This window comes from Leguminivora glycinivorella, chromosome 1 (assembly GCF_023078275.1).
Source record: "Leguminivora glycinivorella isolate SPB_JAAS2020 chromosome 1, LegGlyc_1.1, whole genome shotgun sequence".
In the NCBI taxonomy this organism is placed as follows: Eukaryota; Metazoa; Arthropoda; class Insecta; order Lepidoptera; family Tortricidae; genus Leguminivora; species Leguminivora glycinivorella.
In genome coordinates, this window is record NC_062971.1 from 2617098 (window position 1) to 2643636 (window position 26539).

Genomic DNA, 26539 nt, shown 5'->3' on the forward strand with positions numbered 1-26539 from the left:
TAACAAGTTACTAACCAACCGATAAGTGTCCTCGGATAAACTCGTTAGTAACACTGCAGTTTTTTTTTCGTCCGCGATGTCATTTAAGGTTATGAACATCGCTAATCTTCCCGAAAAAATCTTCCAATCTTGAGTTTTATAATCAAAAGTCCCCAAGGTACCAACGTAGACACTCATTTTGAAATTCCGTGTGGATTCTTCCCTCGTCGTCGCCAAATAGTATATATGTAGGTAACTCGCCGGGTAGGTATCAGTACTTAAAGAAAACACACGCGTCTCGTTCTATAGATCGTTTATTACTGACGTGTGTGCGGCAGCGACACGCACACCGCTGCACGCTGCATACATGCATACACAGCAGTTCTTAACAGATTTTTTTCTACTTAGCCTTTTCGAGTGTCCCACTGTTTTTTTTTAATTGTCAAAATATATAATATTCTTTGTAAATGACGATCCTTACTGGGAGACACAATTATTTTTATTTGGAATCTATTATGTAATTTTTGACGATCATGATGAGAAGATAAACATAATTTTGACATGTAGCAAATTTATAGTGTAATTTTTATCATGAAATAAAGAAATCTAAATCTAAATCTATTAATAGTACATTACGATACAAGTGCGTAAAAAAGGAAGTTCGAAACGAGTGGCGATAAATTAAAACACGACCGAAGGGAGTGTTTTAAATCGACACGAGTTACGAATTTCCTTTTCGCACGTGTATCGTACGACGTTTTTCAGTACAGATGAGCCTCCGAAGTTTCGACCTGGCCTATAATGAACCACTTCTCGAACTAGTTAGTGCGTAAAAAAAACACCATCTGTACTGAAAAATACATTGCTGTGAACTATGAGATGTGCCGTTGCTATACGAACGCTACTAGGTTTTTTTTTATTGTTTATTGTTTATTTTACATATCAGTACTTACAGGTAGACCTTACGTGCTAATAACTTACATAATTTTACTAAACGAACAAATTATCTTACATACATATCTCGAAAAGTCACAAAAATATTACACAAAACTATAAATAACTAAGACTTAGGCTTGGGACTTTTGGATCCTCGCTATGGTTCTGGCATCCGCAGAGTCGCCATTATGTTAAAAAAATTTTTCGAAGTCAAAGTCAAAGCCTGGAAATAAAACATGTTAGATGTCATGATCTATACGTATACCTATAACAATATGCAATTAATTTTATCACAAACGTGTCGAAGTTCACAGTTGACGCGATATGCATAATATATACTATATACGTACCTACGATTTACTTTACTATGCATCCTCTTTGATACTTGTGTTTTGTTTGACAGACTACTGACATCCATTTCAATCAAATAAAAATAAAAACACTTGAGTAATAAGTTGTCAGTTCAGATGAAATATCGTTTACGCAATTTGTAACAAAATTTTAAAATGAATAATTTTACGACTTGCGAAATTAAATCCTGGTTAGAGCCGTATCAGGAATTAAAATATGATGAAGAAAAGTCTAGTATATTTTGCTCTTTATGTGATGTTCATTTCAAAGCCGGAAATAACATCGCCGATTTTAAAAAACGTAATGATGTTTTACCGCCTAACTTTAACGACCCGAATCAGATTAACTCTCACTTTCTTAATTTACCCTCAAGAAAAGGTGTCACCATAGCCAGTTTAATGTATTTTGAACTCCACAGATTTGGTTCTGCGAATTTCACGTTGAAACCAGTAGATGAGGGCACTGTGCTGAGAATAATTAAGTCGTTTTCAAGCAACGCCGTTGGTACTGACAACATCACGTTGGACATGGTTGAACTCACGTTGCCTAAGACTTTACAAATCATTACAAATATCATCAACCAATCCATCAGCACCGGTGTTTTTCCGGATGACTGGAAATCGGCTATAGTTCGGCCTATACCCAAGACAACTGAACCTACTGACTTAAAGGACCTCAGGCCTATTAGCATCCTTTGTTTTATGTCGAAAATCCTGGAGAAAGTAGTATGTCGGCAATTAACGGATTTTGTAGAAACGAATAATATTTTGCCAAGTAAACAATCTGGGTTTCGGAAAGCACGCAGCACAGCCACAGCACTCCTTGACGTAATCGATGACATACTAACAGGACAAGACAAAGGTGAGGCATCTATCTTAGTGCTCCTTGATTTTTCACGTGCCTTCGATACTATAAATATACCGCTACTGTTGTCTAAGCTTACTTATTATGGTTTCGACGGCAGAACCATAAAATGGTTCGATAGCTATCTCTCAGGGCGTTCTCAAAAAGTTGGATTGCGTAATCGCTCTGGACTAACGGATTACTCTTTAAACTCATCTGTAAATTGTGGAGTCCCGCAGGGTTCAATTCTGGGTCCGGTTCTGTTTATCCTGTACGCGGCAGACATTACGAGCTGCATAAAGAACTGTCACTATCACATGTATGCAGATGATGTACAAATTTACAAAACGTTCCATCCCAGGGAGACCAAGACTGCCTTGGAGCTGTTGAATCAAGATCTCGATCGTATTGATCTTTGGTCAGGGCAGTGTGATTTAGTTCTTAACCCCAACAAGACCAAGTTTCTGGTGCTTGGCACTAAAGGCCAAGTAGACAAAGTCACCAGTTTTGACCTTAACGTAATGCTCGGAGGAAGTCGCCTCGAACGTGTCACCCAGGCACGAAACCTTGGACTACTCTTAGACGAACGTTTACGCTTTGAACAACATGTACTCGATGTAACTAAGAACTGCTTTTATCGACTGAGAGTATTATACCAGGTTCGTCAATACCTCAGTGTCGACCTTCGAATAAAATTATGCGACACCTTAATACTATCCAAACTTAACTATGTCGATACTGTGATTAACGGTTGCTTGCTCGCTCGTTCGAGGGCACTCCTTCAACGCATCCAGAATGCTTGCGCCCGCTTTTGTTTTCCCATCCCTCCACGTACTCATGTTACTCCTTATATTAATAGTGGCAAGATGCTAAAGATGGATTCACGTCGGTCTTTACACTTCGCGTCCTTACTTTTTGGGATAATAAATACCAAGCAACCTCATTACCTGTTTGAAAAGTTATCGTTTTCCTCCCGCCCGACGAGAGAAGCGATTCGACTCCTCTGTTCAAGACACGGCAGCTCCGCAGCATTTCGTGGCAGTTTTCGCTACTCTGCCACGAAGTGCTGGAACAACATACCCCTCCCATACGCAACTGCAAAACATTATTTTCCTTCAAACTTAAATTCAAGCAATACCTTTTTAGCTTGCAACTGCCGTGTTCTTCGAGTTCCGTACATCACATTTAGGTAATTTAATGCAAGTAGCCATTAGCCGTAACACTGTGCGTACCTACCTAATACATACTTAAATGACTTTCTCTATGTCAGAACGGCGTTACAACGATAACTATGAGTATGAGTGTTTAGTTATTTAAAATCTGATGACTATTTAATTTTATAAACTACTTAAACGTAATATTTATATATTTTACTTTATTATATATTTAATACATTCACAGACCTGTTTATATATTATTTAAATAATTGCTATCCACTTCCTTATTTTAATCAAATCACTTTTTTTTTGTTCCTTATATTGACACTGCCTTTAGTTTTCTGAGCTATCTTCTTACTTCCTGGGCTTCACGGAAGACCAGCGCTGTAGCATTATATGCTGGAGCATATGCTGAGTGGAGTCCTTTTGTGGCCTCTATCTGCAGCATCAGCACCTTTTGCTGTATTTAATAATAAGCAATATAGTTTTAAGTATTTAGTTCCTAAGATCTCTTTTTTTCTTTATTTTTTAATGTATGTGATGCTGTATGATGGTTTCTGCAATAAACGTTTTTCTATTCTATTCTATTCTATTCTATTCTATTCTAAAAAAGTATTTATTGCTAACCATATTAAAAGTGTATCCCATCAAAAAAACTGTGGTGAATATAGCTTGTTGTTAGATTGGATAGAGATATTGTTGTTAGATATTTTATTTCCAGGCTTTGACTTTGACTTCGAAAAAATTTTTTTAACATAATGGCGACTCTGCGGATGCCAGAACCATATTAGCGAGCATCCAAAAGTCCCAAGCCTATACATGTCACATTAAAAATTACTTTAAATTAAAATATTATAGTATAATGGAATATAAATAAAATCATTTAATCTTGTCATTTAAACTGATTGGCAAAGGCCCTTGGATCTCCGTGACTCCTGATTCTCCGTTTCTAGATTACTCAAAATTTTTCATCTCATTTTGCTAGTCTTGTAAAAATGTTACAGCAATATAGTGTACGAGTTTCTGATGGGTTGGCAACGCGCATGTGACACTCCTTGAGTTGCAGGCATCCATAGGTTACGGTGACCGCTTTCTATCAGGCGGACCGTATGCTTGTTTGCCACCGACGTAGTATAAAAAAATTAAAATCCGGAGATAGTTCACATTTGAACCTAGAGTTTCTACGCCAAAGGGTACAAAAAGGTATTCTTTGCCAAGACCGTAAGAATTAAGAGGTTAGTTTCTTAGAAAAATTGATTGTATTTTAACTAAAGAATCTTCCCTTAAAGTTAACGGAATTCAATAAAAACAGGGTGTAGAAACAAGTGTTGCTTGCGGCATTCTCTGATCAATGACACTTTAAAATCTTCAAAAAAATAATACCTAAGTACTTAAATATCAAGATCCGCAACGAACACAGTACAAAACCACAGCACGCGACAGTACACAAACTTTTATACACGAACTAAGCCGTAATACGCTTCAGTCCTCCGTAACTAAGATTTGTATTCACGACATGTTGAGTATAGCTAAGGTACGCGAGTTTCTGGTATCGGCAGCTGGTCTAAACAAGCTAGCTAGGAAATCGTACGGTTTCCTACTGTACTACGAACTACGAGTAAGTTTGGGTTACGAGAATATGTCCTGACACTATGAATTTGAACTATAATAAATATGATGTTGAATTAGTTTGTCATTGGCCTTTATGTGCACTGAGAGAAAATACAACCAGTTTTCATGTTCGTTCAACAAGTTTTTTGGTTAAAATAGCGCCTACGTGCTCTTTGGTTCAAACAACAAGCTACTTGTCATTTGAATCGGCAATATATTTGAATCAACAAGTCGATTTTATAAAAACAACCTGACACATTGTTTTAAACATACGTTTGGCTGATTCAAATGGATAAACCGCAACAAGTCGAACTTGTTAAATTCACAATGCAAATTTCTCTCAGTGTGGCCTGATGACAGGAACAAATGATAACGAAAGTGATTCTTTCAAAGATATACTAGTATAGGTACCTATAGTACGTTAGTTCGATTCTGAAAAATTAGCCCAATAGTCGCTTGCCGTCGGCAGTGTTCATCATACCCTTAGTGTAAGGCTAGAGTGCACGCTCGTATTGGGCATGCATATTTTTTTTTATGGGATAGGAGGCAAACAAGCAGACAGGTCGCCTGATGGTAAGCGATCACCGCCTCCCATGGACACTCGAAACACCAGAGGTGTTGGAGGTGCGTTGCCGGCCTTTAAGATGGGTGTACGCTTTTTTCTTGAAGATTTGAAGGTCGTATCGGTCCGGAAATACCGGAGGCGACAATTCATTTCACAGTTTAGCTGTATATAAATAAAAAATAAATAAAATAAATAAATAATAAATATTATAGGACATTCTTACACAGATAGACTGAGCCCCACGGTAAGCTCAAGAAGGCTTGTATTGTGGGTACTCGGACAACGATATACTTATATATAATATACAAATACTTATGTACATAGAAAACGTCCATGACTCAGGAACAAATATCTGTGCTCATCACACAAATAAATGCCCTTACCGGGATTCGAACCCAGGACCGCGGCTCAGCAGGCAGGGTCACTACCGACTGAGCCAAACCGGTCGTCAAACAATTAAAGAAACAAGTGCCCTGAGTGGACGCTGCATGGTGTACGCAAGCTCGCCCGCCGTGCCAGGCCCCGTAGCCGAATGTCATTTCTGCGACGCGAAACGCCACCGAAACGCCGGAGAAATGTAGTCTGACTCTGTCGCGCAAGAGCGATAGAGATAGATAGTTACCAAAGGACTATTATCTTGAGCGTTTCGTGAGCGTTTGTAGATTCGGCGTTTGTAGGTCTGGCCCCGTAGCCGAATGGCATTTCTCCGACGCGAAACGAAAACGAAACGTCGCGAAAGGTAGTCTGGCTTTGTCGCGCCAATACGCAAGAGCAATAGAGATAGATATTTACTAGCGTTTCGTTTCGTGAGCGTTTGTGCCATTCGGCTACGCACCCAGGTCGCATAGAGGATTTCTCACCCGTGAATGTTCCGATTGTGGGATGAGATACCTAAGTTTTTGAAGGGGCTACAGAATATGGTTCTCCTAAAAATAGGATGCAGGTTATTGAAAAATACCACACAACCCTGTAATTGCAAACGTCCATAGCCTACGGTGGCTACGGTAACACCAGTCCACGATGGGAATACTTTAATATTTGATTTTCTATTAAAAAAATTGGTTTTTTATTTCAATGCTATCCCTTAGATTTATGTAGCATTGAAATAATATTATAATATTTGCTTGTGATATTATATTTGCTTATGCTTGCTCAAACTAGTACCTATATACCTTCACAAATATTACCCTAAAACTATAGCTGAGCGGGCCAACTCCCATTTTGTTCCATATTCACCTCAGCGCCTCGCAATTATTCATGTTTATGTAAATAAGTCAATTCGAATTTAGGCACTGAACGGTTGTACCTTTACCATGGTTTGCTATCGAAAACTTATTACATAGGTACAACATACATACAATCACGCCAGACAAAAAATGAAGAACTTTGAAGCAGGTTACCTGGTGCCAAAGGACTTCAAAGAGCTACCCATGAGCCTCATCATCCAATATACGGGGAGATCGGGACGGTCGAGCGAGAAGCTCCTGAATAACTGAAGGATCTTAGGATCGTAGGGGGTAATTGCACAAAAGATCCCGATGGGTCAAAGTGTAGCCGTAAGGGCCCCCGCAGATTTAAGATAAGATAAGATACAATCACGCCTCAAGTTTCAATCCCACTCCAGGCAATTATGGTGTAGAAAGAAAACGAAATTGTGATATTGCAGTATTTGCAGTGACAGAATACCAGCCTCTCGTCTACGCCACAATTTAACCTGTACCCTCAGTCGTATTCTACGACACCCACGGGAAGAAAGTGGGTAGTAACTTTTAAACCCGTCACCACACGGGTTTTTTATTTTATTACATATGGTCACGACCGGTCTGGCTCAGTCGGTAGTGACCCTGCCTGCTAAGCCGCGGTCCCGGGTTCGAATCCCGGTAAGGGCATTTATTTGTGTGATGAGCACAGATATTTGTTCCTGAGTCATGGATGTTTTCTATGCATAATATATTTGTATATTATATATATATCGGTGTCTGAGTACCCACAACACAAGCCTCCATGAGCTTAACAGTGGGCCTCAGTCAATCTGTGTAAGAATGTCCTATAATATTTATTTAATTATTTACCCTGTCGTCAATACCACACCTCGGACACTGGCGACCAATTATTATGGAAGAGGCGCGTTACTAGCGCACAGTCTGAACTCGTGTAGGTGAACGCGTACTATGCTTGTATGAGGGAAATATGACAGGTCGACTGTTCGCGTTTTTGACAAGTGGTAATTGTGAGGTACCCGAGAGGGGATGGGCGACACTTTCAGCGGGGACCGGGAGTGGCCATACTGTACGATAGTACTCTTTATTATACTGTGTCAATACTGTCGATACTCGATAGTGTGTCTCGTGGTAAGGGCACTGTCGTGTGAGGTTGCTGTATGAGGATGCCGTGCGTTGGTGTCGTTTGTACAAATTGTTATTTGAAACCATTTGGTATGGAATCGCCTTTGGGTGACGGAATCTGAAATGCTTGGAAGTATGGTCGGAGGTTATTGCCACTATTTTCTTTAGCTATTTTACATAGTCGGTAAGGATTTTTGTGTAATGTACTAACCTAATATGGATCGCATACTGGTCTGAAATAAAGCATTTTTGTTCTTGGAATTTATTTTAAAAAATGTCTCTGAAATAAAAACACATACGGAGATATTTTAAAGTAAGTTCTTACTAAATTGTGCAACGAGGGGCGGAAGTAGAATATTACTAACAAGAGTTCTTACGCCCCGAGTTACACACACTGTTTTTCATCACACTTTCTGGGTGATTTAAATAGAACAGTTTAAACTTTGCATAGTAACGTTTGAGGTCCGTGTTTTGTAACGCGCTTATTTTTGAAGGCGGTTTTATTTTTTGTTAAAAAGTTTATTTATTTGTTGATTTTTAGTGGTTCCTAGTGATATTATATGTATCAGTCCGAATACATGTACAGTAGTGAAAGAATTATCCTTTAACTCCTAACCATTGAGGAGTTGACCTTCCATCATCAGCTCAGCCACATAAAAATATTACCATCAGACGTAAATACTGGTGTACCTTTGAAAAATAGACTAAAAACATTACATGTGCCTATAACATTTGAAGAGTTCCCTCGATTTCTCCAGGATCCCATCATCAGACCCTGACTTGGTGCCAATGGGACCATCTCGGGGTTATACCGGTTCGATCAAAAAAAAAATTTGAAAATCGGTCCACGATTCTCGGAGATATCGAGTAACATACATACAAAAAAATAAAAAAAAAAACATTCAGTCGAATTGAGAACCTCCTCCTTTTTTGAAGTCGGTTAAAAAGGTGCAAAATATCGAAATCAGATATTTTCTTAATTCTAAAGTCAGTTCCCGTTAATGAACCTAACGGCTAGCCACTCATACCGGCAGCATTAGGGCGCGCGCACACTACGCTCCCGCAGTCATTTGCGACTGCTCGTAACCTTTTACGACTCAAAATGGCGACTACGACCAAGACTCGTGAGTATTGCGTATTTTTTGACGGCGAAATGAGTTGTTTTATGCATTACACCGTAAAAACGAGTTTTGGACGGTGGTTTTACGGGTCGCGTGCGTGGTGAGATTTTAAGTGTCGTGAATTTCATACATTGTTTGTAATGTGGTGGCAACTGGTTTAATACTAGCTCAGACTACTCTTTTTAACCGCCGCCCCAAATTCTCAAGGAAGGTGGTTCTCAAATTCGTCTGTATTTTTTTTATGTTTTTTCCACGATATCTCCGTCGTTACTGGACCGATTTTGAATTTTTTGTTTTATTGAATGTACAGATTGGTCCCATTTTTATCAGAACCCAGTTCTGATGATGGGATCCTGGAGAAATCGAGGGAACTCCTCAAATCTGAACGACACACTTAATAGTGACTTTCGTATTTTTAGAGGTGTCATGCATTTAAGTTCAGAACAGTGACATTTATTTGTTAGGAGATTTGTTCTCTTTGTTATTGCTTACATATTGAGTTTTCAAATTTTGTCGAGCTCGATTTCTTACAATCGGATATCGGATTCACGAGGAAACTCTTCAAACCTTAACGGTATACGTATATTCACTTGTGTTTCCATAAAATAATCAAAAATTTACATTAAAAGCAGTTTTAAAAAATACCTACACATTTATACATAATCCAACATTCGCAAGTACCTTTCACTAGAAACCCAAAAGCAGCGGTTTTTTTTTCTTAAAAAATATTTTATAGTTAGATAATTTTTTTATTTATTCACAATTTTGATTTCTATCAACCCCTTTTTGCCAAGAGTGGCACTGAAACTTTAGTAGTTCATGTGCTCTGCCTACCCCTTTATGGGATACAGGCGTGATTATATGTATGTATGTATTATTTATTTATTTAAAATTTATTGCACAAATTAACAATAAAAAGTACAAATGCCGGACTGAAATAATTACTTTGTTACTAAAGTTTATATTAGAATATTTGGAAAAGCTGTCGTGTATTTCAAAAAGGGGTAGGTAGAGCACATGCAACTACTCGAGTTTGAATGGCACTTTTAGCAATAAAGTGCTTGAAAGAAAACGCAATCGTGATATTGCAGTGACAAATCGCTAGCCCATCGCCTACACTAATTTAACCCGAATTCCTCAGTCGATTAGGACACCCACGGGAGGAAAAGGGGTGGTGAAAATCTTAACCCTTCACCACACTATAATAATCCAAAAATAATTTAAAAAAAACAGTGCGTGGACTCCTTCCACGCGGAAGAAGTGAAACTTCATAACATAGCCTCAAAAACATTTTGTCAAGTGACCATCACGTTTATGAGTTTAGTTACATCCATCTTTTTACTGTTTTAAATATTTTACATTGCTATTTGCTAGATAAAACACATACATTCCAACCAACCATTCCACCATTCAAAACCATTCTGCCGGTCTATCATGCTTCCAATTTTATCACTTATCCACGCGGATAAGACAACTGTCACTTTCACACTGACATACTTGCCAAAGCGTGACGGATGCTTTATCCACGTGGGTAAGTGATAAAATTGGAAGCATGATACGCCGGCTGGGCATTCTGTTCTGTCACTGACTGAGTGAATAAGTGAATGAATAGAATGAGTGAGTCGCGTTGAGCGCAACGACACTGACAGAATGTTACGCGCTGAGTGAGCGGTATTTCACGCAAAGTAACAACAATGACTGAGTGTTACGCGCTGTCAGTTGGAAGGAAGTCGCATTGTTGGAAGTTTCACTTCAAAAAACCAAACCAAAAATAATCTAATCTAAAACTCATATCTGCCTATAAACTGCTAAAATCAGGTAATTTTTGCAGCACACTAACTGTTTAAACGATTCTCCAAAATGGTTACATTACATTAGGTGTAATCAGCGCCCGTTTATCTGCAGCGCCCTTAATCGCGCCATGACTATTAGGGCTTCCTGATTGTGCCCTGAGGGACTCGAGACAGATTCGGCGATACTGGGAGCTTGCAAATTAGTTATACCTACTTATAGCAAGAACGATTTAATACTGGACTGACAAAGCCCATACAAAAAAGCGTACCCCTAAAATGTCTGGGCATTTTAGGCTTAAAACTAGATGGCTCTGTTTGCAGCCTGGAAGTGGCCAAAATCATATATATTCCCGAAATATTTTTGCGGGTGTTTTTATTTTTTTTTTCAGAACAAATTATATGCTTCTTTATTTTAATTATAGATAGATAGATAGATAGAATATTTTTTATTGGCACACCTCAGCAAAATATACAGTGGAGACAAAACAAATGATTATAAATAGAGGCAGGCAACAGGCGGTCTTATCGCTAAAGAGCGATCTCTACCAGACAACCTTTGGGTAGCGGAAATAAAAAACATAATCAAAAAGAGTAGGTGCTTCGAAATAAAAAATCATAATTATTCTAATTTCCAACACACAAATTGTATAAACATACATATATAAGAGAATATAAATATTAGACTTACATACACATACTTAAATAGTAATATAGTAGTAATTATCTTAAATCTTTAATTTTAAATGACTAGGTAAAGAATTTCTAACCCATCAACGAAATGGAGGTTAATCCGAGATTAACCCACCATTTTATATGTAACTTGACAGTTGACAGCCCAAAACCTTGAGTTAAGCGGGTGGTGCAATTGGCCCTTAAAATTTAATCAGAAATACGCTGTTAAAACAATTTGTTTTCCTCACACCCGTAGTATATTGCTTAAACAAAGATCCTAATCCCCATACACAATTTTACGTCTAAAAATATCTCGTCAAATGCCAAAAAATGGCGCCCACGCCACAGCAAAATGCCTCGTTTTCCAAATCACGTTGCATTCTGCCGATATCGTTCGAATAGCTCTCATATGCATGAATCGAAGGAAATGCCTGAATTTACTGCTAATGCATTTTTGGCTAGTGCACTGGGGGGGTTCGGTAAATATTAGTGCGGCGTGCAAGTAAAATGTTGGTGATTTGCGCGTCACATCATAACGATTTTTTTTAATGATAGGTGCAAACGCTACTATAACTTCGTATATTTGTAAATTATTAGTAAAAAGAAAAGTCTATTATACCACAGATACATAATAGCACATTACGATACGAGTGCGGAAAAGAGGAATTTCTTTTTCGCACGTGTCTCATACGACGTTTTTCAGTACAGATGGCCTTTTGAAATTTTGACCTGACAAAAAATTAACCACTTTGCGCACTAGTGTGTTCAAAAGCATTATCTGTACTGAAATAGTAGGTACATTACGATACAAGTATGTTTTACGCACTAGTGCGAGAAGTGGTTCATTATAAGTCAGATCGAAACTTCGGCCATCTGTACTGAAAAACGTCGTACGATGCACGAGCGAAAAAAATTCGTAACTCGTGTCGATTTAAAACACTACCTTCGGTCGTGTTTTAATTTATCACCACTCGTTTCGAACTTCCATTTTTACGCACTTGTATTGTAATGTACTATTGTAGTAGAATAAAATTACACCGTATCAAATGTAGGCTAAGGTCGGCAATAAATAGAATAGTATCGGAAACATGCCAGTCAGTATCAGAAGAAAGGCTATTATTACAGCGCATTGTTCTATGAAATGAACCTAGTATTTATGAGAGATGCAGGCACTTTGACAGCAGCTGGTGTAGGAAATTATAACACGTATATGCTTCAATTTTATTATACTATAAGCTATGTAATAAGGTTTGTGTTAGTTAGTGTAAACCGCATTATTTCTTTTTGCATATTATATATTATATTACGTATAGATTTGCAGCGAGTATTAAGACGATACGGTAGGGGTCAATTCTCCATACAAACGCTCTCGACTATTTCCTCCCTGGTTTTTGAAGATAGAGCAATTATTTTTTCAACACAGATTGTTATTATTTTTATCTGTGTCGGACCGTTTTGAGTTTTATGATATTCTGCTTTTTAAAGACTAGAGCCAATCAAAAATTTCCAAAAACGGCCTTTTTCATTGTGGCGCAAAAAAAGGTGTGACACTCAAGATTGGTTACAATTAACCAAAAAAGCTAAACGGTCCGACATAGATTATTTCATTGTTATTCAGATTCTCAAATTTCGTTCCGATTGATTAAGTTTTGAAGGAGGAAAGAGTCGAGAGCGGAACCTCGATTTTAAAGATTTTTTTGAAATATCTTTTGACTGAGTTGTTCTTAATGGACAATTTTTTCTCGATAAATCTAGTTAATAACACTTATATATTGAACTAAAATTCCCAAGTTGAAAGGGGGGCTCCTTTCCATTTTAGCATTTTCGCTACCGTATCCTCTTAAAATTACTAATAGAGTCTATTCGGAAAGTAGTCGTGGAATGTATTGGACTTCATACATTTCACGACTATTCACTTTCCGAACAGACTCTAAGTGTAGGCCATATTAAAATTTTATGGATAGAACTTAATCAACATCAGTCAAAAAGTCTAAAAATCTGGGTTTAAATAAATAGTCACTATGTAAAATATGGAAGTTTACTTTTATCAAAAAAATGCTGGCCGAAATTTGTTATTCGATCTAGGTATACCTATATTAAATACATCATACTTTCATATACTAATATTATAAATGGGAAAGTGTGTGTGTGTGTCTGTTTGTTTGTCCGTGTTTTACGGCAAAACGGAGCGACGAATTGACGTGATTTTTTAAGTGGAGATAGTTGAAGGGATGGAGAGTGACATAGGCAAATTTTTGTCTCTTTCTAACGCAAGCGAAGCCGCGGGCAAAAGCTAGTAAGATATAAATCAGTGTCAAATACGTTTTTTTCTGTTCAACCAAAAACGTACCTAGTTCTTGACACTGTCTGATCTGAAACAGATCTGATCTAATGCACGTGAAGCAATTCTCAATCCTCGATAAATTCTATCTACAGTTCCATTACAAAATGTTACATTTCCCGAACTATACACAGATCCAAAACAACTTCAATACCTTTCGTTTACAAACAACGATTTAGAAGTGTAATGCAATTTCCAGAAACTTCTAAACCGCAAAAGATTGCAACAAAATCTAGAATTGATTCCTTGAAATCTATTCCAGTCGCTCGTACCCATCCGGACTTTGCCAACTTAATTTTACACTGGATGGACGAAACTCAGTCTTATGTGGGGTCCAAAGATTTGAGGTGGTGCACTGGTATAGTTGCTAGATATTCCCGCCAATAAAAGAGAGGTTACAGGAATTTTTCTTGGTTGCTACATACGGATGTTGAGGTAAATGATCAATCTCAGATGCTACGAGTATTACTGGGAAACAATTATTTGTTTTAGAAGATAGAATAGTGTTTTTGCTTAAGCCCTTGTTTATATTGATACCGGGAGCTGGCGAAAGATTCTGAAATTGAGTAATAATAGCAAATGGTACGAAAATTGGAACTTTGAGCGTTGCGTCGGTTTCAAGGCTAGTTAATATACATTACGATACAAGTGCGTAAAAAAGGAAGTTCGTAACGAGTGGCGATAAATTAAACACGACTGAAGGGAGTGTTTTAAAACGACACGAGTTACAAATTTCCTCTTCGCACGTGTATCGTACGACGTTTTTCAGTACAGATGTCCCTCCGAAGTTTCGACCTGACATATACCGACCAACTTGTCGCACTAGTGGCCATTGTGCGTGCTGCGTTTGCCGGCTAGGGGTTTAGCCAGCCTAACTCCGCCCAGAAGCGCAGGATCCTCCTGGTGTCTCCACAGGCTTCTCGGAGTGACCTTGTCGCGCTAGACCGGTAAAATGCTAAGGTTTAAGAAGAAGAAGAGTAAAGGTCATATGGCTAAAGGCTGCCGTAAGCCCTTAATTGCATATAATTATATTAAGTGGCCGAAATATCCGTATGGCTCCGACTGGCCTCCTTCTCCTAGCCTGGATCAAGGTCTCCAGAACTAGAAAGTGGATGAAGAAATGTATAACCTTAAACGACGACGACGTTTGACGACCGGTCTGACTAGTGCGTAGTTACCCTGCCTGTCTAAGCCGAGGTCCCTGGTTATCGAATCCCGGTAAGGGCATTTATTTGTGTGATGAGCACAGATATTTTTTCCTGAGTCATGGGTGTTTATTATGTACATATTTAAGTAGGTAATAAGTATGTAGGCATTTATCTATAGGTACATATAAGTAAGTACGAGTATATCGTCGCCTAGCGCCCATAGTACAAGCTTTGCTTAGTTTGGTTGGGGCTACACTGAGAGAAATTTGCATTGTGAATTTAACAAGTTCGACTTGTTGCGGTTTATCCGTTTGAATCAGCCAAACGTATGTTTAAAACAATATGACACATTGTGTCAGGTTGTTTTTATAAAATCGACTTGTTGATTCAAATATATTGCCGATTCAAATGACAAGTAACTTGTTGTTTGAACCAAAGAGCACGTAGGCGCTATTTTAACCAAAAAACTTGTTGAACGAACATGAAAACTGGTTGTATTTTCTCTCAGTGTAGGTTGATCTGTGTAAAGTAACGTGTCTCCCAATATTTATTTATTTTATTTTTGTTTATTTTAAAGTGAAAACTGTTTTGGCTTGTGATCTACCTTCAAATTATTGAGACATACGGGTTTCCCAACAAAACAAAAAAACATTTATAATGTAGTTTGTTGTCCATTCCCTCTCGCTGTGTGTGTGAAGTTATCTCAATCGCGCACTGGCACCTGCGAGGCGATCAGCGACCTCAGCCATATCTCACCAGGCCCCGTAGCCGAATGGCATTTCTCCGACGCCAAACGATAACGAAACGCCGCGAAAGTTAGTCTGGCTCTGTCGCGCCAATACGCAAGAGCGATAGAGATAGATATCTACTAGCGTTTCGTGAGCGTTTCGCGAGCTACGTACCCTGGGTGCGTAGCCGAATGGCACACACGCTCACGAAACGAAACGCTATGATGCCACAGGCAGACAGACATACACGTCAAACTTACGGGGGTGTTATACCCCGTCGTGTTGGCGTCGGGAGTAAAAAAATCGATAACTTACAATTCATGACGGGTTAAGAATTTGGCCCCCGTGTGGTAATAGGTTAAGAACTTCACCACCCCCTTTAAGGGACCCGCCCGGGAAATATAGAATAATCATTATCTATATCTTAAGACATTTTTAGTACCCAATAGGTTTTTACTTTTTTTTTATATATTATAGGACGTTCTTACACAGATTGACCGAGTCCCACGGTAAGCTCAATAAGGCTTGTGTTGTGGGTACTCAGACAACGATATATAAGGTCCTAATTTATTAGTTGCAGATATTTTAACACATGATACTTTACATTAAAATAATTAACTTTAAATATAAATTAAGAAATCTTTTCATGTAACTTTTTTGATTTCATTTTCCTAACAAAAAAATTAATTATAATATCGTCTAAAAAAAATCATCATGTGCATTATCACATGTCACAATAACACTGTCTGTCATGTCAACAATTGTTTGTTGTAAATGTCGTAAAGGTTCGGCGGGAAAACTGCACATGTCATTGAAGTGGCCAGTTACAGTTAAGTGGTACGTAAAAGAGGTACTAGAATCTGTTCAATGAGTTTTCATTTAATAATCACATAAACAGGGTGTTTTTACGTAGCAAATTTGTTTTTCCGTTTTCTCCAAAAAAACATCGTAAAAGCTATAATGTTTCACGGTTTAATATACTCCAGAGACCGAGTACTATCAGCTGTAAAAATATCTGCATCTAATAAATTAGGACCTTATATATATAATATAATAACCTAACCACAAAATTAAAATTTTGAAAAAACCCCCGACCGCGACATAGTAGACCGATTTTCATGAAACATGGCTAAGAACACTCTCGACTACTTAACTCGGATTTCAGGCAAAAAAAAACTAAATCTAAATCGGTTCATCCGTTCGGGAGCTACGATGCCACAGATAGACATACACACAGACGGACAGACAGACAGACAACAGACACGTCAAACTTATAACACCCCATCGTTTTTGCGTCGGGGGTTAAAAATACTATAAGTCAATTGATTGAATTGTTATTTTTATACTATAAGTCAATTGATCGCTCCGTTTTGCCGTGAAAGAACAGACACACACACTTTCCCATTTATAATATTAGTATAGATTATTTGCTTCGCAAACTCCTTCATTTCTGCTACTCACAGCAGATTGTTAAAGCTTTATATTAGCTTCAGATCGAAACTCAGGTGCTCGTTACCGAGCTTAAGGGGTTTTAAAGCTCGATATCTCGGCAAAAGCTACGATTGAGCTTTTACTATATTAGTGGCAAAGAAACTTGGAGAGTCATCAGAAATATAGCGCGGTAAGAGTATTTCTGCAGATTGTTTCTGCTATAGATGGTAGAAATACTTGAGAACCTTTTAGAAGAAATTCTAAAGTGTAGACAATTGAAAGACAATTTTTATAGATTGTGGCATTCTGGCAGGCAAGTATTATGGCGATAAATGATAAAACATCTGACCGTCCCTACCGGACTTACAAATAGTGCGATAGGGACGGCCTGATGTTTTATCATTTATCGCGCGACCATATTTGTCTACCAGGGGCCCGTTTCTCGAAAGGTACAAGCCTTGTATTACAAGTGCGCGAACTGTCAAATCGTATGGGTTGTCATGGAAACACACTTGTAATACAAGGCTTGTACCTTTCGAGAAACGGGCCCCTGGACGCGTGCCTTGGTTCGGTTAATGGTTATATTATCGAAGGATATATAAGACGAATTTGCGAGCCATAATTAATGACGCGATCTACAGTGGCCTAATTCACAACAGTGACAATAGGCTACTAGACTCTTATCGAATTTGACACAAAAAATGATTGTTTCCTGTAGTATTTGACATAAGAAACCAATTTTTATAGATTTTGGGTATTAAAAGTGTATGGTGGCTACGTATTTTCGATTAAAAATGTGTGTAATATTTATTTTAACTTTGGCCACCGAAAATGCTGTCAGACGTGTAGTGACGTCATAGAACCTAACTTAAGTTCATGCCACGTTCATGCCGAGTCAATCACTGACATGATGAACTTTATGCCTCATAACTTAAATGTCAGAAAATTTTGTGCTCAATTCGATTTACGTCATGCGCAGACAATCTATAGATTAACATGGCTAATGATGTTTTTGCCTAATAAATTAAGTTAAAGTAAACTTTATAAATGTTTTTTGTGGTTTTCAAGTCATAATAAAATTTGGTAGTTTTTTTTTTCGGTTAATTGGACAGTAATAAATAATATAAAATAGACTTTAAAAAAGGGTCAAGTAGCCTATTGTCGCCCGACAGTGACACTTTTCGCCATTCATTGCCTGTTCAACAAAAAAATATTAACGCTGAATAGCAATGTGTCTTATCAACCCAGAAATAGGCACATAATTGTTACTGTAAAGTGTCAATGTCACTGTGATGAAATAGAATAGCCCACAGGTCACAGTCAAATTGTAAGAATCTGCCGCTTACAAACGGCGTCGTCATTTTACAAAAAAATCACGTTTGTAAAATAACGACACTGCTTTTAAAATGCAGTTTTTTTTAGGACATCCCGGGGAGAAAAAGAGGAATGCCTGGTCCCTTAAGGGGGCCAGGTCTTTGGCTCTTGAGAGCAATCTAGTGTCAGGAGAGTCGGCGTGGGTCAGTATTGTCTTAAAAACTGTCATGTGGTCTGTCTGTATGTAAGAACAAGGGTTGAAAGGTCGGGAGGAGCGAGCTACGCTGTTAAGAAGGAAAGGACAGAAATGGTACAATTAGAGTACTTATTCTGAATCGTATTTTTCGCCAAGCGGCGACAGCAAACTTCAGAATCCACCAATCATATTAAATCGACATTTATTTGTTGGGTGTAAGTATTTTGAACTTTGTTGTTAGAAATACAGCGCCTCAGTATCGCCGCCTGGCGAAAAACACGATTCAGAAAACCATCTTTTCACTGCAACATAATGTATTTAACACGTTCATGGACGACTAGTGACGTCATCTGTGATAGGCCAAAGGAAACAAATGACTACGCGTACGCTATTGGCAGGGTGCAAAGCGGGTGGAGGGGGTAGCTAAAACGATCACAGCGCTCACTACGGCCAAAATTGACATCTTAGTCGCTGACTTGCGCTGTCAAATCCATATTGCAGTAAACATTTTCATGTCGTTTTTGAGATAAATTTAATACGGGCCCAGTAAAATTTGTTATGGCGAATTGTAATAACTCCAAGAAAAGTAGCGACTAAATTCTAGCTATTTCCAAGACCGTGGTGGAAACGAAACCACCGTTTAAGTGAATAGTTGCCGTAAGAAGAAAAGTGTCGTCCAATCTCTGAAGTTTTACTTAAAGTGCGTAATCATTTGATACAAGTATTGAATTGAATTTACGGTGAATTTATAGTGCAAATTTATATGGAGGTAGAAAAGCCGACGTGGAAGCCAATCCCAGTTATGTTCGAAAAACATTTTATTTGTTTCCTCATCTGTGCTCCTGTTTACAAATCGAAACGGATTGACGAAAATGCGTAAATATCGAGGTTTCAATGGGAAGAAGGAGCACGAGAACAATAGAAGCAGAAGCAGTCCATCCACTGAAGGCTTATCACATTTTAAATAAAATTCCTGAGAACTTATTTAATCGCATTCATGATTGTATTTGATGTGATATCTGGTAAACCTCCAATATTTTCAAGTAAATGAAACAAGTTTTTGTAATGTATAATATTATAATTAAACGTTATTATAGCTAGTTTGTTTTTATTTTACAATAAACTCTGTACCCTGCAATGATATTTATGACTGATACTGATTCTGACTATTCCTACTACCTACAATATAGATAGCCTATGAAAATGACAGGATAGCAGTGAACTGATCAACTATTTCAAAAGCCAAGTATTTATTTATACTTTATTGCATATAGGTATAAATGGTGGAATAATGTCTTCAATCTGTAGAAAATGCCCAGCTAGCACCAATTTATTGCCTTTATTCATCGTTTCAGGTTGGAAAATGATTTCGTGAGCGATGGCACGAAACCCCGTTTTAGTCACCAGTTTGTTAATTTCTCACTGAAAACAACGATTTTATTGGCGATAATATTGTAACCACCATCGTCCAAAATTGTCTAATGTAGTAAAATAGCACAAGATTTCATTAATTTTTTCACAATGTTTACTTACTTCTCGCTTGACAGCGGTTACAATATTGTCACTGTCACGTGGCGTTGTCGTCGCGCACGGTCCCAATAACATATGTGTCTACGAATGTGTAAGGAGACTTTAACATATTGCATTTGTGTGTACGCGTGCGCGATGCGCGTGTGTGTGTGTATTTTCTTGTTTTATATTATTTTTAGCGAAACATTTGAAACGAGAGGCGGGTTTATCCCAGCAGTGGGCCACTGAAATAGGCTAATACCGGTTTATTGGATTTATTACAAATGCTCGCCTCGGCTTTTATGGATAAATGATTTTCCTTTCATATTTTTACGGGTATTTGTTTACTATGGCTTTAAAAAAATATAATCATGAAAATCGTTCCAGCTGTTGTCGTGTTATATTTATTTAAGTATTTAAATTTAGTTACTACTAAAACCTTCGACGGGTACCTCGGCGGTCGGGGTGGTGTAACGGTCCCCTCAAAATTGGATGGCCATTTTGAGGGGGTCTGCCTCGCTTTCTCGTGCCGGTATTTATACTGAGGACTTTTATGGTCATGTGATCCTCGGGTCTCCTCATTAGTTTACATGCCCCGTAGTTTTGTAAGAAGCCAAAACTGACTTAACTGAGACCGTTCTTAGTGCGTTTTCACATTATCCGATCCGATATCGGATGTCAGAAGGATTTCAAAGGTAAAAATCAAAGATGGCGGCTTCAATATAAAGGATATATTGGTCCTACATCCGATTGTACTTGTTGACATGTAAAAGTCTGTGCTGAATAAATTTTTTTATTTTTGATATCGGATCGGATAATGTGAAAACGCACTAAGACCGGTCTCAGTTAAGTCAGTTTTGGCTTCTTACAAAACTACGGGGCATTTAAATCAATTAATGTAAATGCATTTCTAGTATTACTACCAATCAATAAATAAAATCAAATCAAGAGTGAACAGGCATCTTCTGGGCGAGCTCACTCCATCGTAGGCCACGTTTTTGCCTTCGGCTAGTCTGTGGCCAAGATTAAGCTCATTTATATAAAAAAACATCATAAAAAGATAACATTTCACTGCAATTATAGCGGCTCAAACCCTCCAATCAATTGAAAGAACTTTATTTTTCATTTTAACGAGCCAAACGTGCCCAAAGCCTGCCTGAAAAACAGCTGGCCAATTAGAGGTCTTTATTGCCTACAGTCAAGGTAAATCGACAGATTCAGCGCTACACGCTGTAGTTAGTAACATAGAAAATGCGCTAATGATGAAGAATTCTTGCCTGGGAACCTTCATTGATATAGAGGGAGCCTTTGATAAGACCAATTTCAGCAGCATTCAACAAGCACTACAAAGACACGGAACAAATCCACTCATAATTGGATGGATAATGAATATGTTAAGACAAAGAAGAATAAAAAAACTATCCGAAAATCAAGACCACCAGGCACTAGTTATGAGGGCATGCCCCCAAGGAGGGGTACTGTCGCCACTACTCTGGAACTTGGTGGTAAATGATTTGATAACAAAACTGAACGAAAAGCACTTCATTACCATAGGATATGCAGATGATTTAGTCATACTAATCAGCGGCCTGGTAATCAGTACACTGTGCAATCTCACACAGACAGCACTGAAAATAGTAGAGAAATGGTGCACGGAGAATGACCTATCGGTAAACCCTAAGAAGACCGACACAATTCTCTTTACACATAAACGGAAATTGGGCATATAGGAAATGCCGACACTATTTGGCACACGACTGACACTTTCAAAAGAGGTGAAATATCTAGGCATAATCCTCGACGACAAACTCAACTGGAGTAAACACCTAGAACAAAAACTAAGCAAAGCAACAGTGGCTTTCTGGCAATGCCGAAGGATGGTGGGCAAGAAATGGGGTCTTGCTCCCCACATCATACTGTGGCTATACAAAATGGTAATAATGCCGATGATCAGCTATGGTGCTGTTGTATGGTGGCCCCGCACCAAGCAAACCACGGCAATAGACAAGCTAAATAAAACACAACGACTAGCATGTGTAGCAACAACGGGATGTATGAGAACTACTCCGACAGCAGCGTTAGAAATAATGCTAGGACTATTAAGGTGGATGTACCACTGCTCGACAGGTTAAGGGAAAATATTTATGTGTTTCGTGATATTACGATAATTTACCCATCTATACAAAACATATCCATCTTTTTTGGGAGATGTGACCTTTAACTTTGTTAAATGCAATTAGTTTCATACAGTGATAATATAAAAAAATCTCAAAATTAAATAAAACGTAAGTCAATACGCTTGTCCGAATAACTGACAGGTGCTTTTGCTGGCAGTCCTAATAGATGACATCTAAGTATGATTCAGGAAAAACAGTAAAAAACACTTGTTTTGGGTTAAAATTTACTACAAAATTAAATAATTTAATAAAAAAAAAACGTATTCTGTTGATAACATTTACTTTTTACGTGTTACATTTATGTAATAAAATAGAATAAGTCGGCTCCGCATTTTGAGCAAAATAAATTATGTAATGAACTAAAATAGGGATTCCCCAAAATAAAAATTGTATTCCACAGGTTCTGCAATACTTTGCCGGCTCCTATGGCCTTTTCTAAGTCTTCTTGAGAATATCTCTTCCACTGACCTTTATCAGGCGGCATTTCTGAAAATATACCCAAAGTTTTGTGAAAAATGACATGTCAAGCACTACTCAAAGAAATTATACAGATTTCACTACATTTAACGAGAAAACATATCAATAAAACCGTAAAAGATATACAAAAAACTGTCTATGTGCATGTAATTTGTTTTTTTCAGTAAAGTTAATGTGACTTACAGTCCTTACAGAAAAATATGCTGATAATATGAAACTGTAAACGTTTCGTTTTGGCTACTTTAATCGTGATATCCTGAAAAAACGGCTCGACAAACATTGGGACTTGGAAAATAACGTAACAGTCCCAATAAATGCCAGCCGTGTCGAGTTTTAGACTTGCGACGGTTTTCAGTCCTAATAAATGACACGCTTGTTTATCACAGTAACAATGAACGAAATCGACATTTAATTACTTAAATATCTTCCCGCACATTCTAGCACCAACACAATTATAGAATATGTTCACAACTTACCGTGAAAGTATTTTAAATAAGTCAGCAAATACGAGCAAAGCTTAACCAAATCGCTAACAAAATTGAGAGATTGATTGCTCATGACAATGTCATCACATATATTATTCATTAATTGAAAAAAGTTTCTATATTTTTACCCCTACACATATACATACAAAAGGAAGCTGCAGCCACAGCCCTCCGACTGAAAGACCTAACCCTATGGACAAAACTCAACTCAACGCACAGAATAATATATGGCGACATGATCTCAAAACTGCCGATGCTAGAAGCGCCAGTGGACAAAATACCAAAAACCACGATCTTCTGCAAAAAATACACGACATTGCTAACAGAAGATCCAAAAGAAGGACTACACCAAACAAATCTAAGAATATTTACAGACGGATCAAAAACAAAAGAGGGAACAGGGTGTGGAGTCTTCTCAGAAGATTTAAACATACACATATCCAAGCCCCTCCTGAGCACAGCACGGTATTCCAAGCCGAATGTGTAGGAATAATAGAAGCTTGCAATGCCATAAAGAGACGACAGGTAAAACATGGAAACATACTGATACTATCAGACAGCAAATCAGTGCTTCAGGCACTAGACAGCCCGAAACTTACCTCGAAACTAATACTAGAATGCCATCAAAGACTCACTGAAGTGTGTGAAGAGGACAACAAAGTAACACTACAATGGATAAAGGGGCACAGTGGATCAAGAGGGAATGATGCAGCGGATGAACTGGCCCGAGAAGGATCAGCCACACCGGCATATGGCCCCGAACCCATCATACCCCTACCAGTATCATATAGGAAAAACCAACTTAGTCAACACTACAAACAGCTACACAACAAATACTGGGTAGAGTTAGACACATGTAGACAAACTAAAGAAATTCTTGCTGAACCTAATACAAAGCTCACAAAAATCCTACTCAGAACACCCAGACAGCAACTGCGCAAACTAGTAGGATTAATGACAGGACACAACACACTGAACAAACACCTCAATAACATAGGTATAACCGATAGCCCCATGTGCAGAGCGTGCATGGAAGCAGAAGAAACCACCAAACACTTTCTTCTAGAGTGTAAACAGGTAGAAGTATATAGGAACAAGTATCTAGGTACGCCAAACACACTGAAAGAGGTATTTAGCAACCTGAAAACACTGCTAGGATTCGTAGAGGAGCTAGGGTGGTTGGAGTAGTGCTACCCCGTCTATTTCACGCAAAATAGGCACAATGGATGTCGACTTGCGGAAAATGCCCAATAAAACTAAACTAACTAACTAACTAGAGGTCTTTAAAGACTGGGTGGTAACTATGAAGTAAGTACTAAACTTCAGGTTGAGAGAGGGCGACGGAACTATATATCTGGTATGGCTATGTCCCTTTCTCTCGAACTAAACTGAACGGTTTTAGTACTTCATGATAACCCCCCTGAATTCTGTAAGTGTTCGTGTTGTGAGCTTACTGAATGAACTAGTTCATTTTGAGAATACACTTAATTCCGTTTCTTGAATTGGAGGCTTTGAATATGATCATTATAGTTGGTAATGATATTCTGATCTTCTGACAGTTAATTGACACGATGCAAGAGTACTTTCATATACATTAGTACGCCTAGTGTTAATTTAATTTGAAAAGGTAATGTAATTTAAAACATTTCGATAAGCATAATTTGGTATAGGGTTTCGATTTGATATCACGCTACGGGAAATTTTACAAACATACGTTTACTCGTAGATTATCAATATACTTTCTTAAATTCATTGCAAAATGAACGTTTTCCTTTGAAAATGAGACTACCGAAGTATTTTTTTTGTGTGCATATGATGTGGTATAACGTTATGTGACGAAACAGTTTCATATCTAAAAACTATCTTTGATTTATATTAAAATTTGAATCAGCCATGCTAACTTTTGATCGTCTCCCGTGGCTGTTTTCACCACCGTGACAATTGACAGTGACACTTCGCAATTCATTGCCTGTTCAACAAGAAAATATTTACGCCGAGTAACAATGCTATTTATCAGCCCAGAAACAGGCACATAATTGTCAGTGTCAAGTTGTGTCACTGTGGTGATATCGGACACTGACAATATTTTCCCATATGGGCCATTTTTTTTAAAAGTTGTCCCCCACTTTTTTAGGGTTCCGTAGTCAACTAGGAACCCTTATAGTTTCGCCATGTCTGTCTGTCCGTCCGTCCGTCCGTCCGTCCGTCCGTCCGTCCGTCCGTCCGCGGATAATCTCAGTAACCGTAAGCACTAGAAAGCTGAAACTTTGTACCAATATGTATATCAATCACGCCAACAAAGTGCAAAAATAAAAAATGAAAAAAAAAATGTTTTATTAGGGTACCCCCCTACATGTAAAGTGGGGGCTGATTTTTTTTTTCATTCCAACCCCAACGTGTGATATATTGTTGGATAGGTATTAAAAAATTAATAAGGGTTTACTAAGACCGTTTTTTGATAATATTAATATTTTCGGAAATAATCGCTCCTAAAGGAAAAAAAAGTGCGTCCCCCCCCTCTAACTTTTGAACCATATGTTTAAAAAATATGAAAAAAATCACAAAAGTAGAACTTTATAAAAACTTTCTAGGAAAATTGTTTTGAACTTGATAGGTTAAGTAGTTTTTGAGAAAAATACGGAAAACTACGGAACCCTACACTGAGCGTGGCCCGACACGCTCTTGGCCGGTTTTTTGTATTTGAAAATTTTTATGTGTTTTCCACTCAGAATCGCGAGCTCTTTCAATCTTAATAGGAGAAAAAAAGTATCCCAAGGTTTTTTCCCATTCCGTTACCATGAAAGGTTTGAAAAATGTATGGAAATCTTGGGACATTTTTTTTCTCCTATCAGGATCGAAAGACCTCTCGATTCTGAGTATGAATCGCGTAAAAATACCCATGTTACAAACAAGGTGGGGTGGACAACTTTGAAAAAAAATGGCCCATATAAACCTTGCAACTTTCCCTGTTTCTGTATCTGTTATATGCTTATAGTTAGGCTTAGAATAAATTTAAAAGTGGCATCGATTGCAGACGTTTCTGCTAATCAGAAGTTAAAAATTTATGCTTATAGTTGTTGACAAAGTGGCAAGCTAATTAAAATACAGTCGACTTTGTTCCAGTGTCCACAATGGAGGTTGAGGCGGTGGTGGGGCGCAGCGCGTCTTTGCCGTGCGACATCGAACCGGACACCAACGAGGACCGGGTGTATATGGTGCTGTGGTTTCGGCATTCGGGAGGCAAACCGCTATACAGGTTAGTGTCAAGAACCTTGACTCTAAATTCTATCCATTCCTCTTTCTAATGTAAGTACGTATCTACGCGAATGACAAGCGCTGGATACTTTCGTGCTGCGGTTC

The 26539-nt window shown here is 38.1% G+C and overlaps 1 protein-coding gene across 1 annotated transcript in view; it reads left to right on the forward strand.

Moving 5' to 3' along the window:
* Positions 1-26539, forward strand: part of LOC125229156 (hemicentin-2-like) — a 308679-nt gene that overhangs the window by 164780 nt on the left and 117360 nt on the right. The window contains exon 3 of the mRNA XM_048133942.1: positions 26288-26435. Within this exon, the coding sequence (XP_047989899.1) occupies positions 26288-26435 (148 nt within the window). The remainder of the gene's footprint in view (positions 1-26287; positions 26436-26539) is intronic.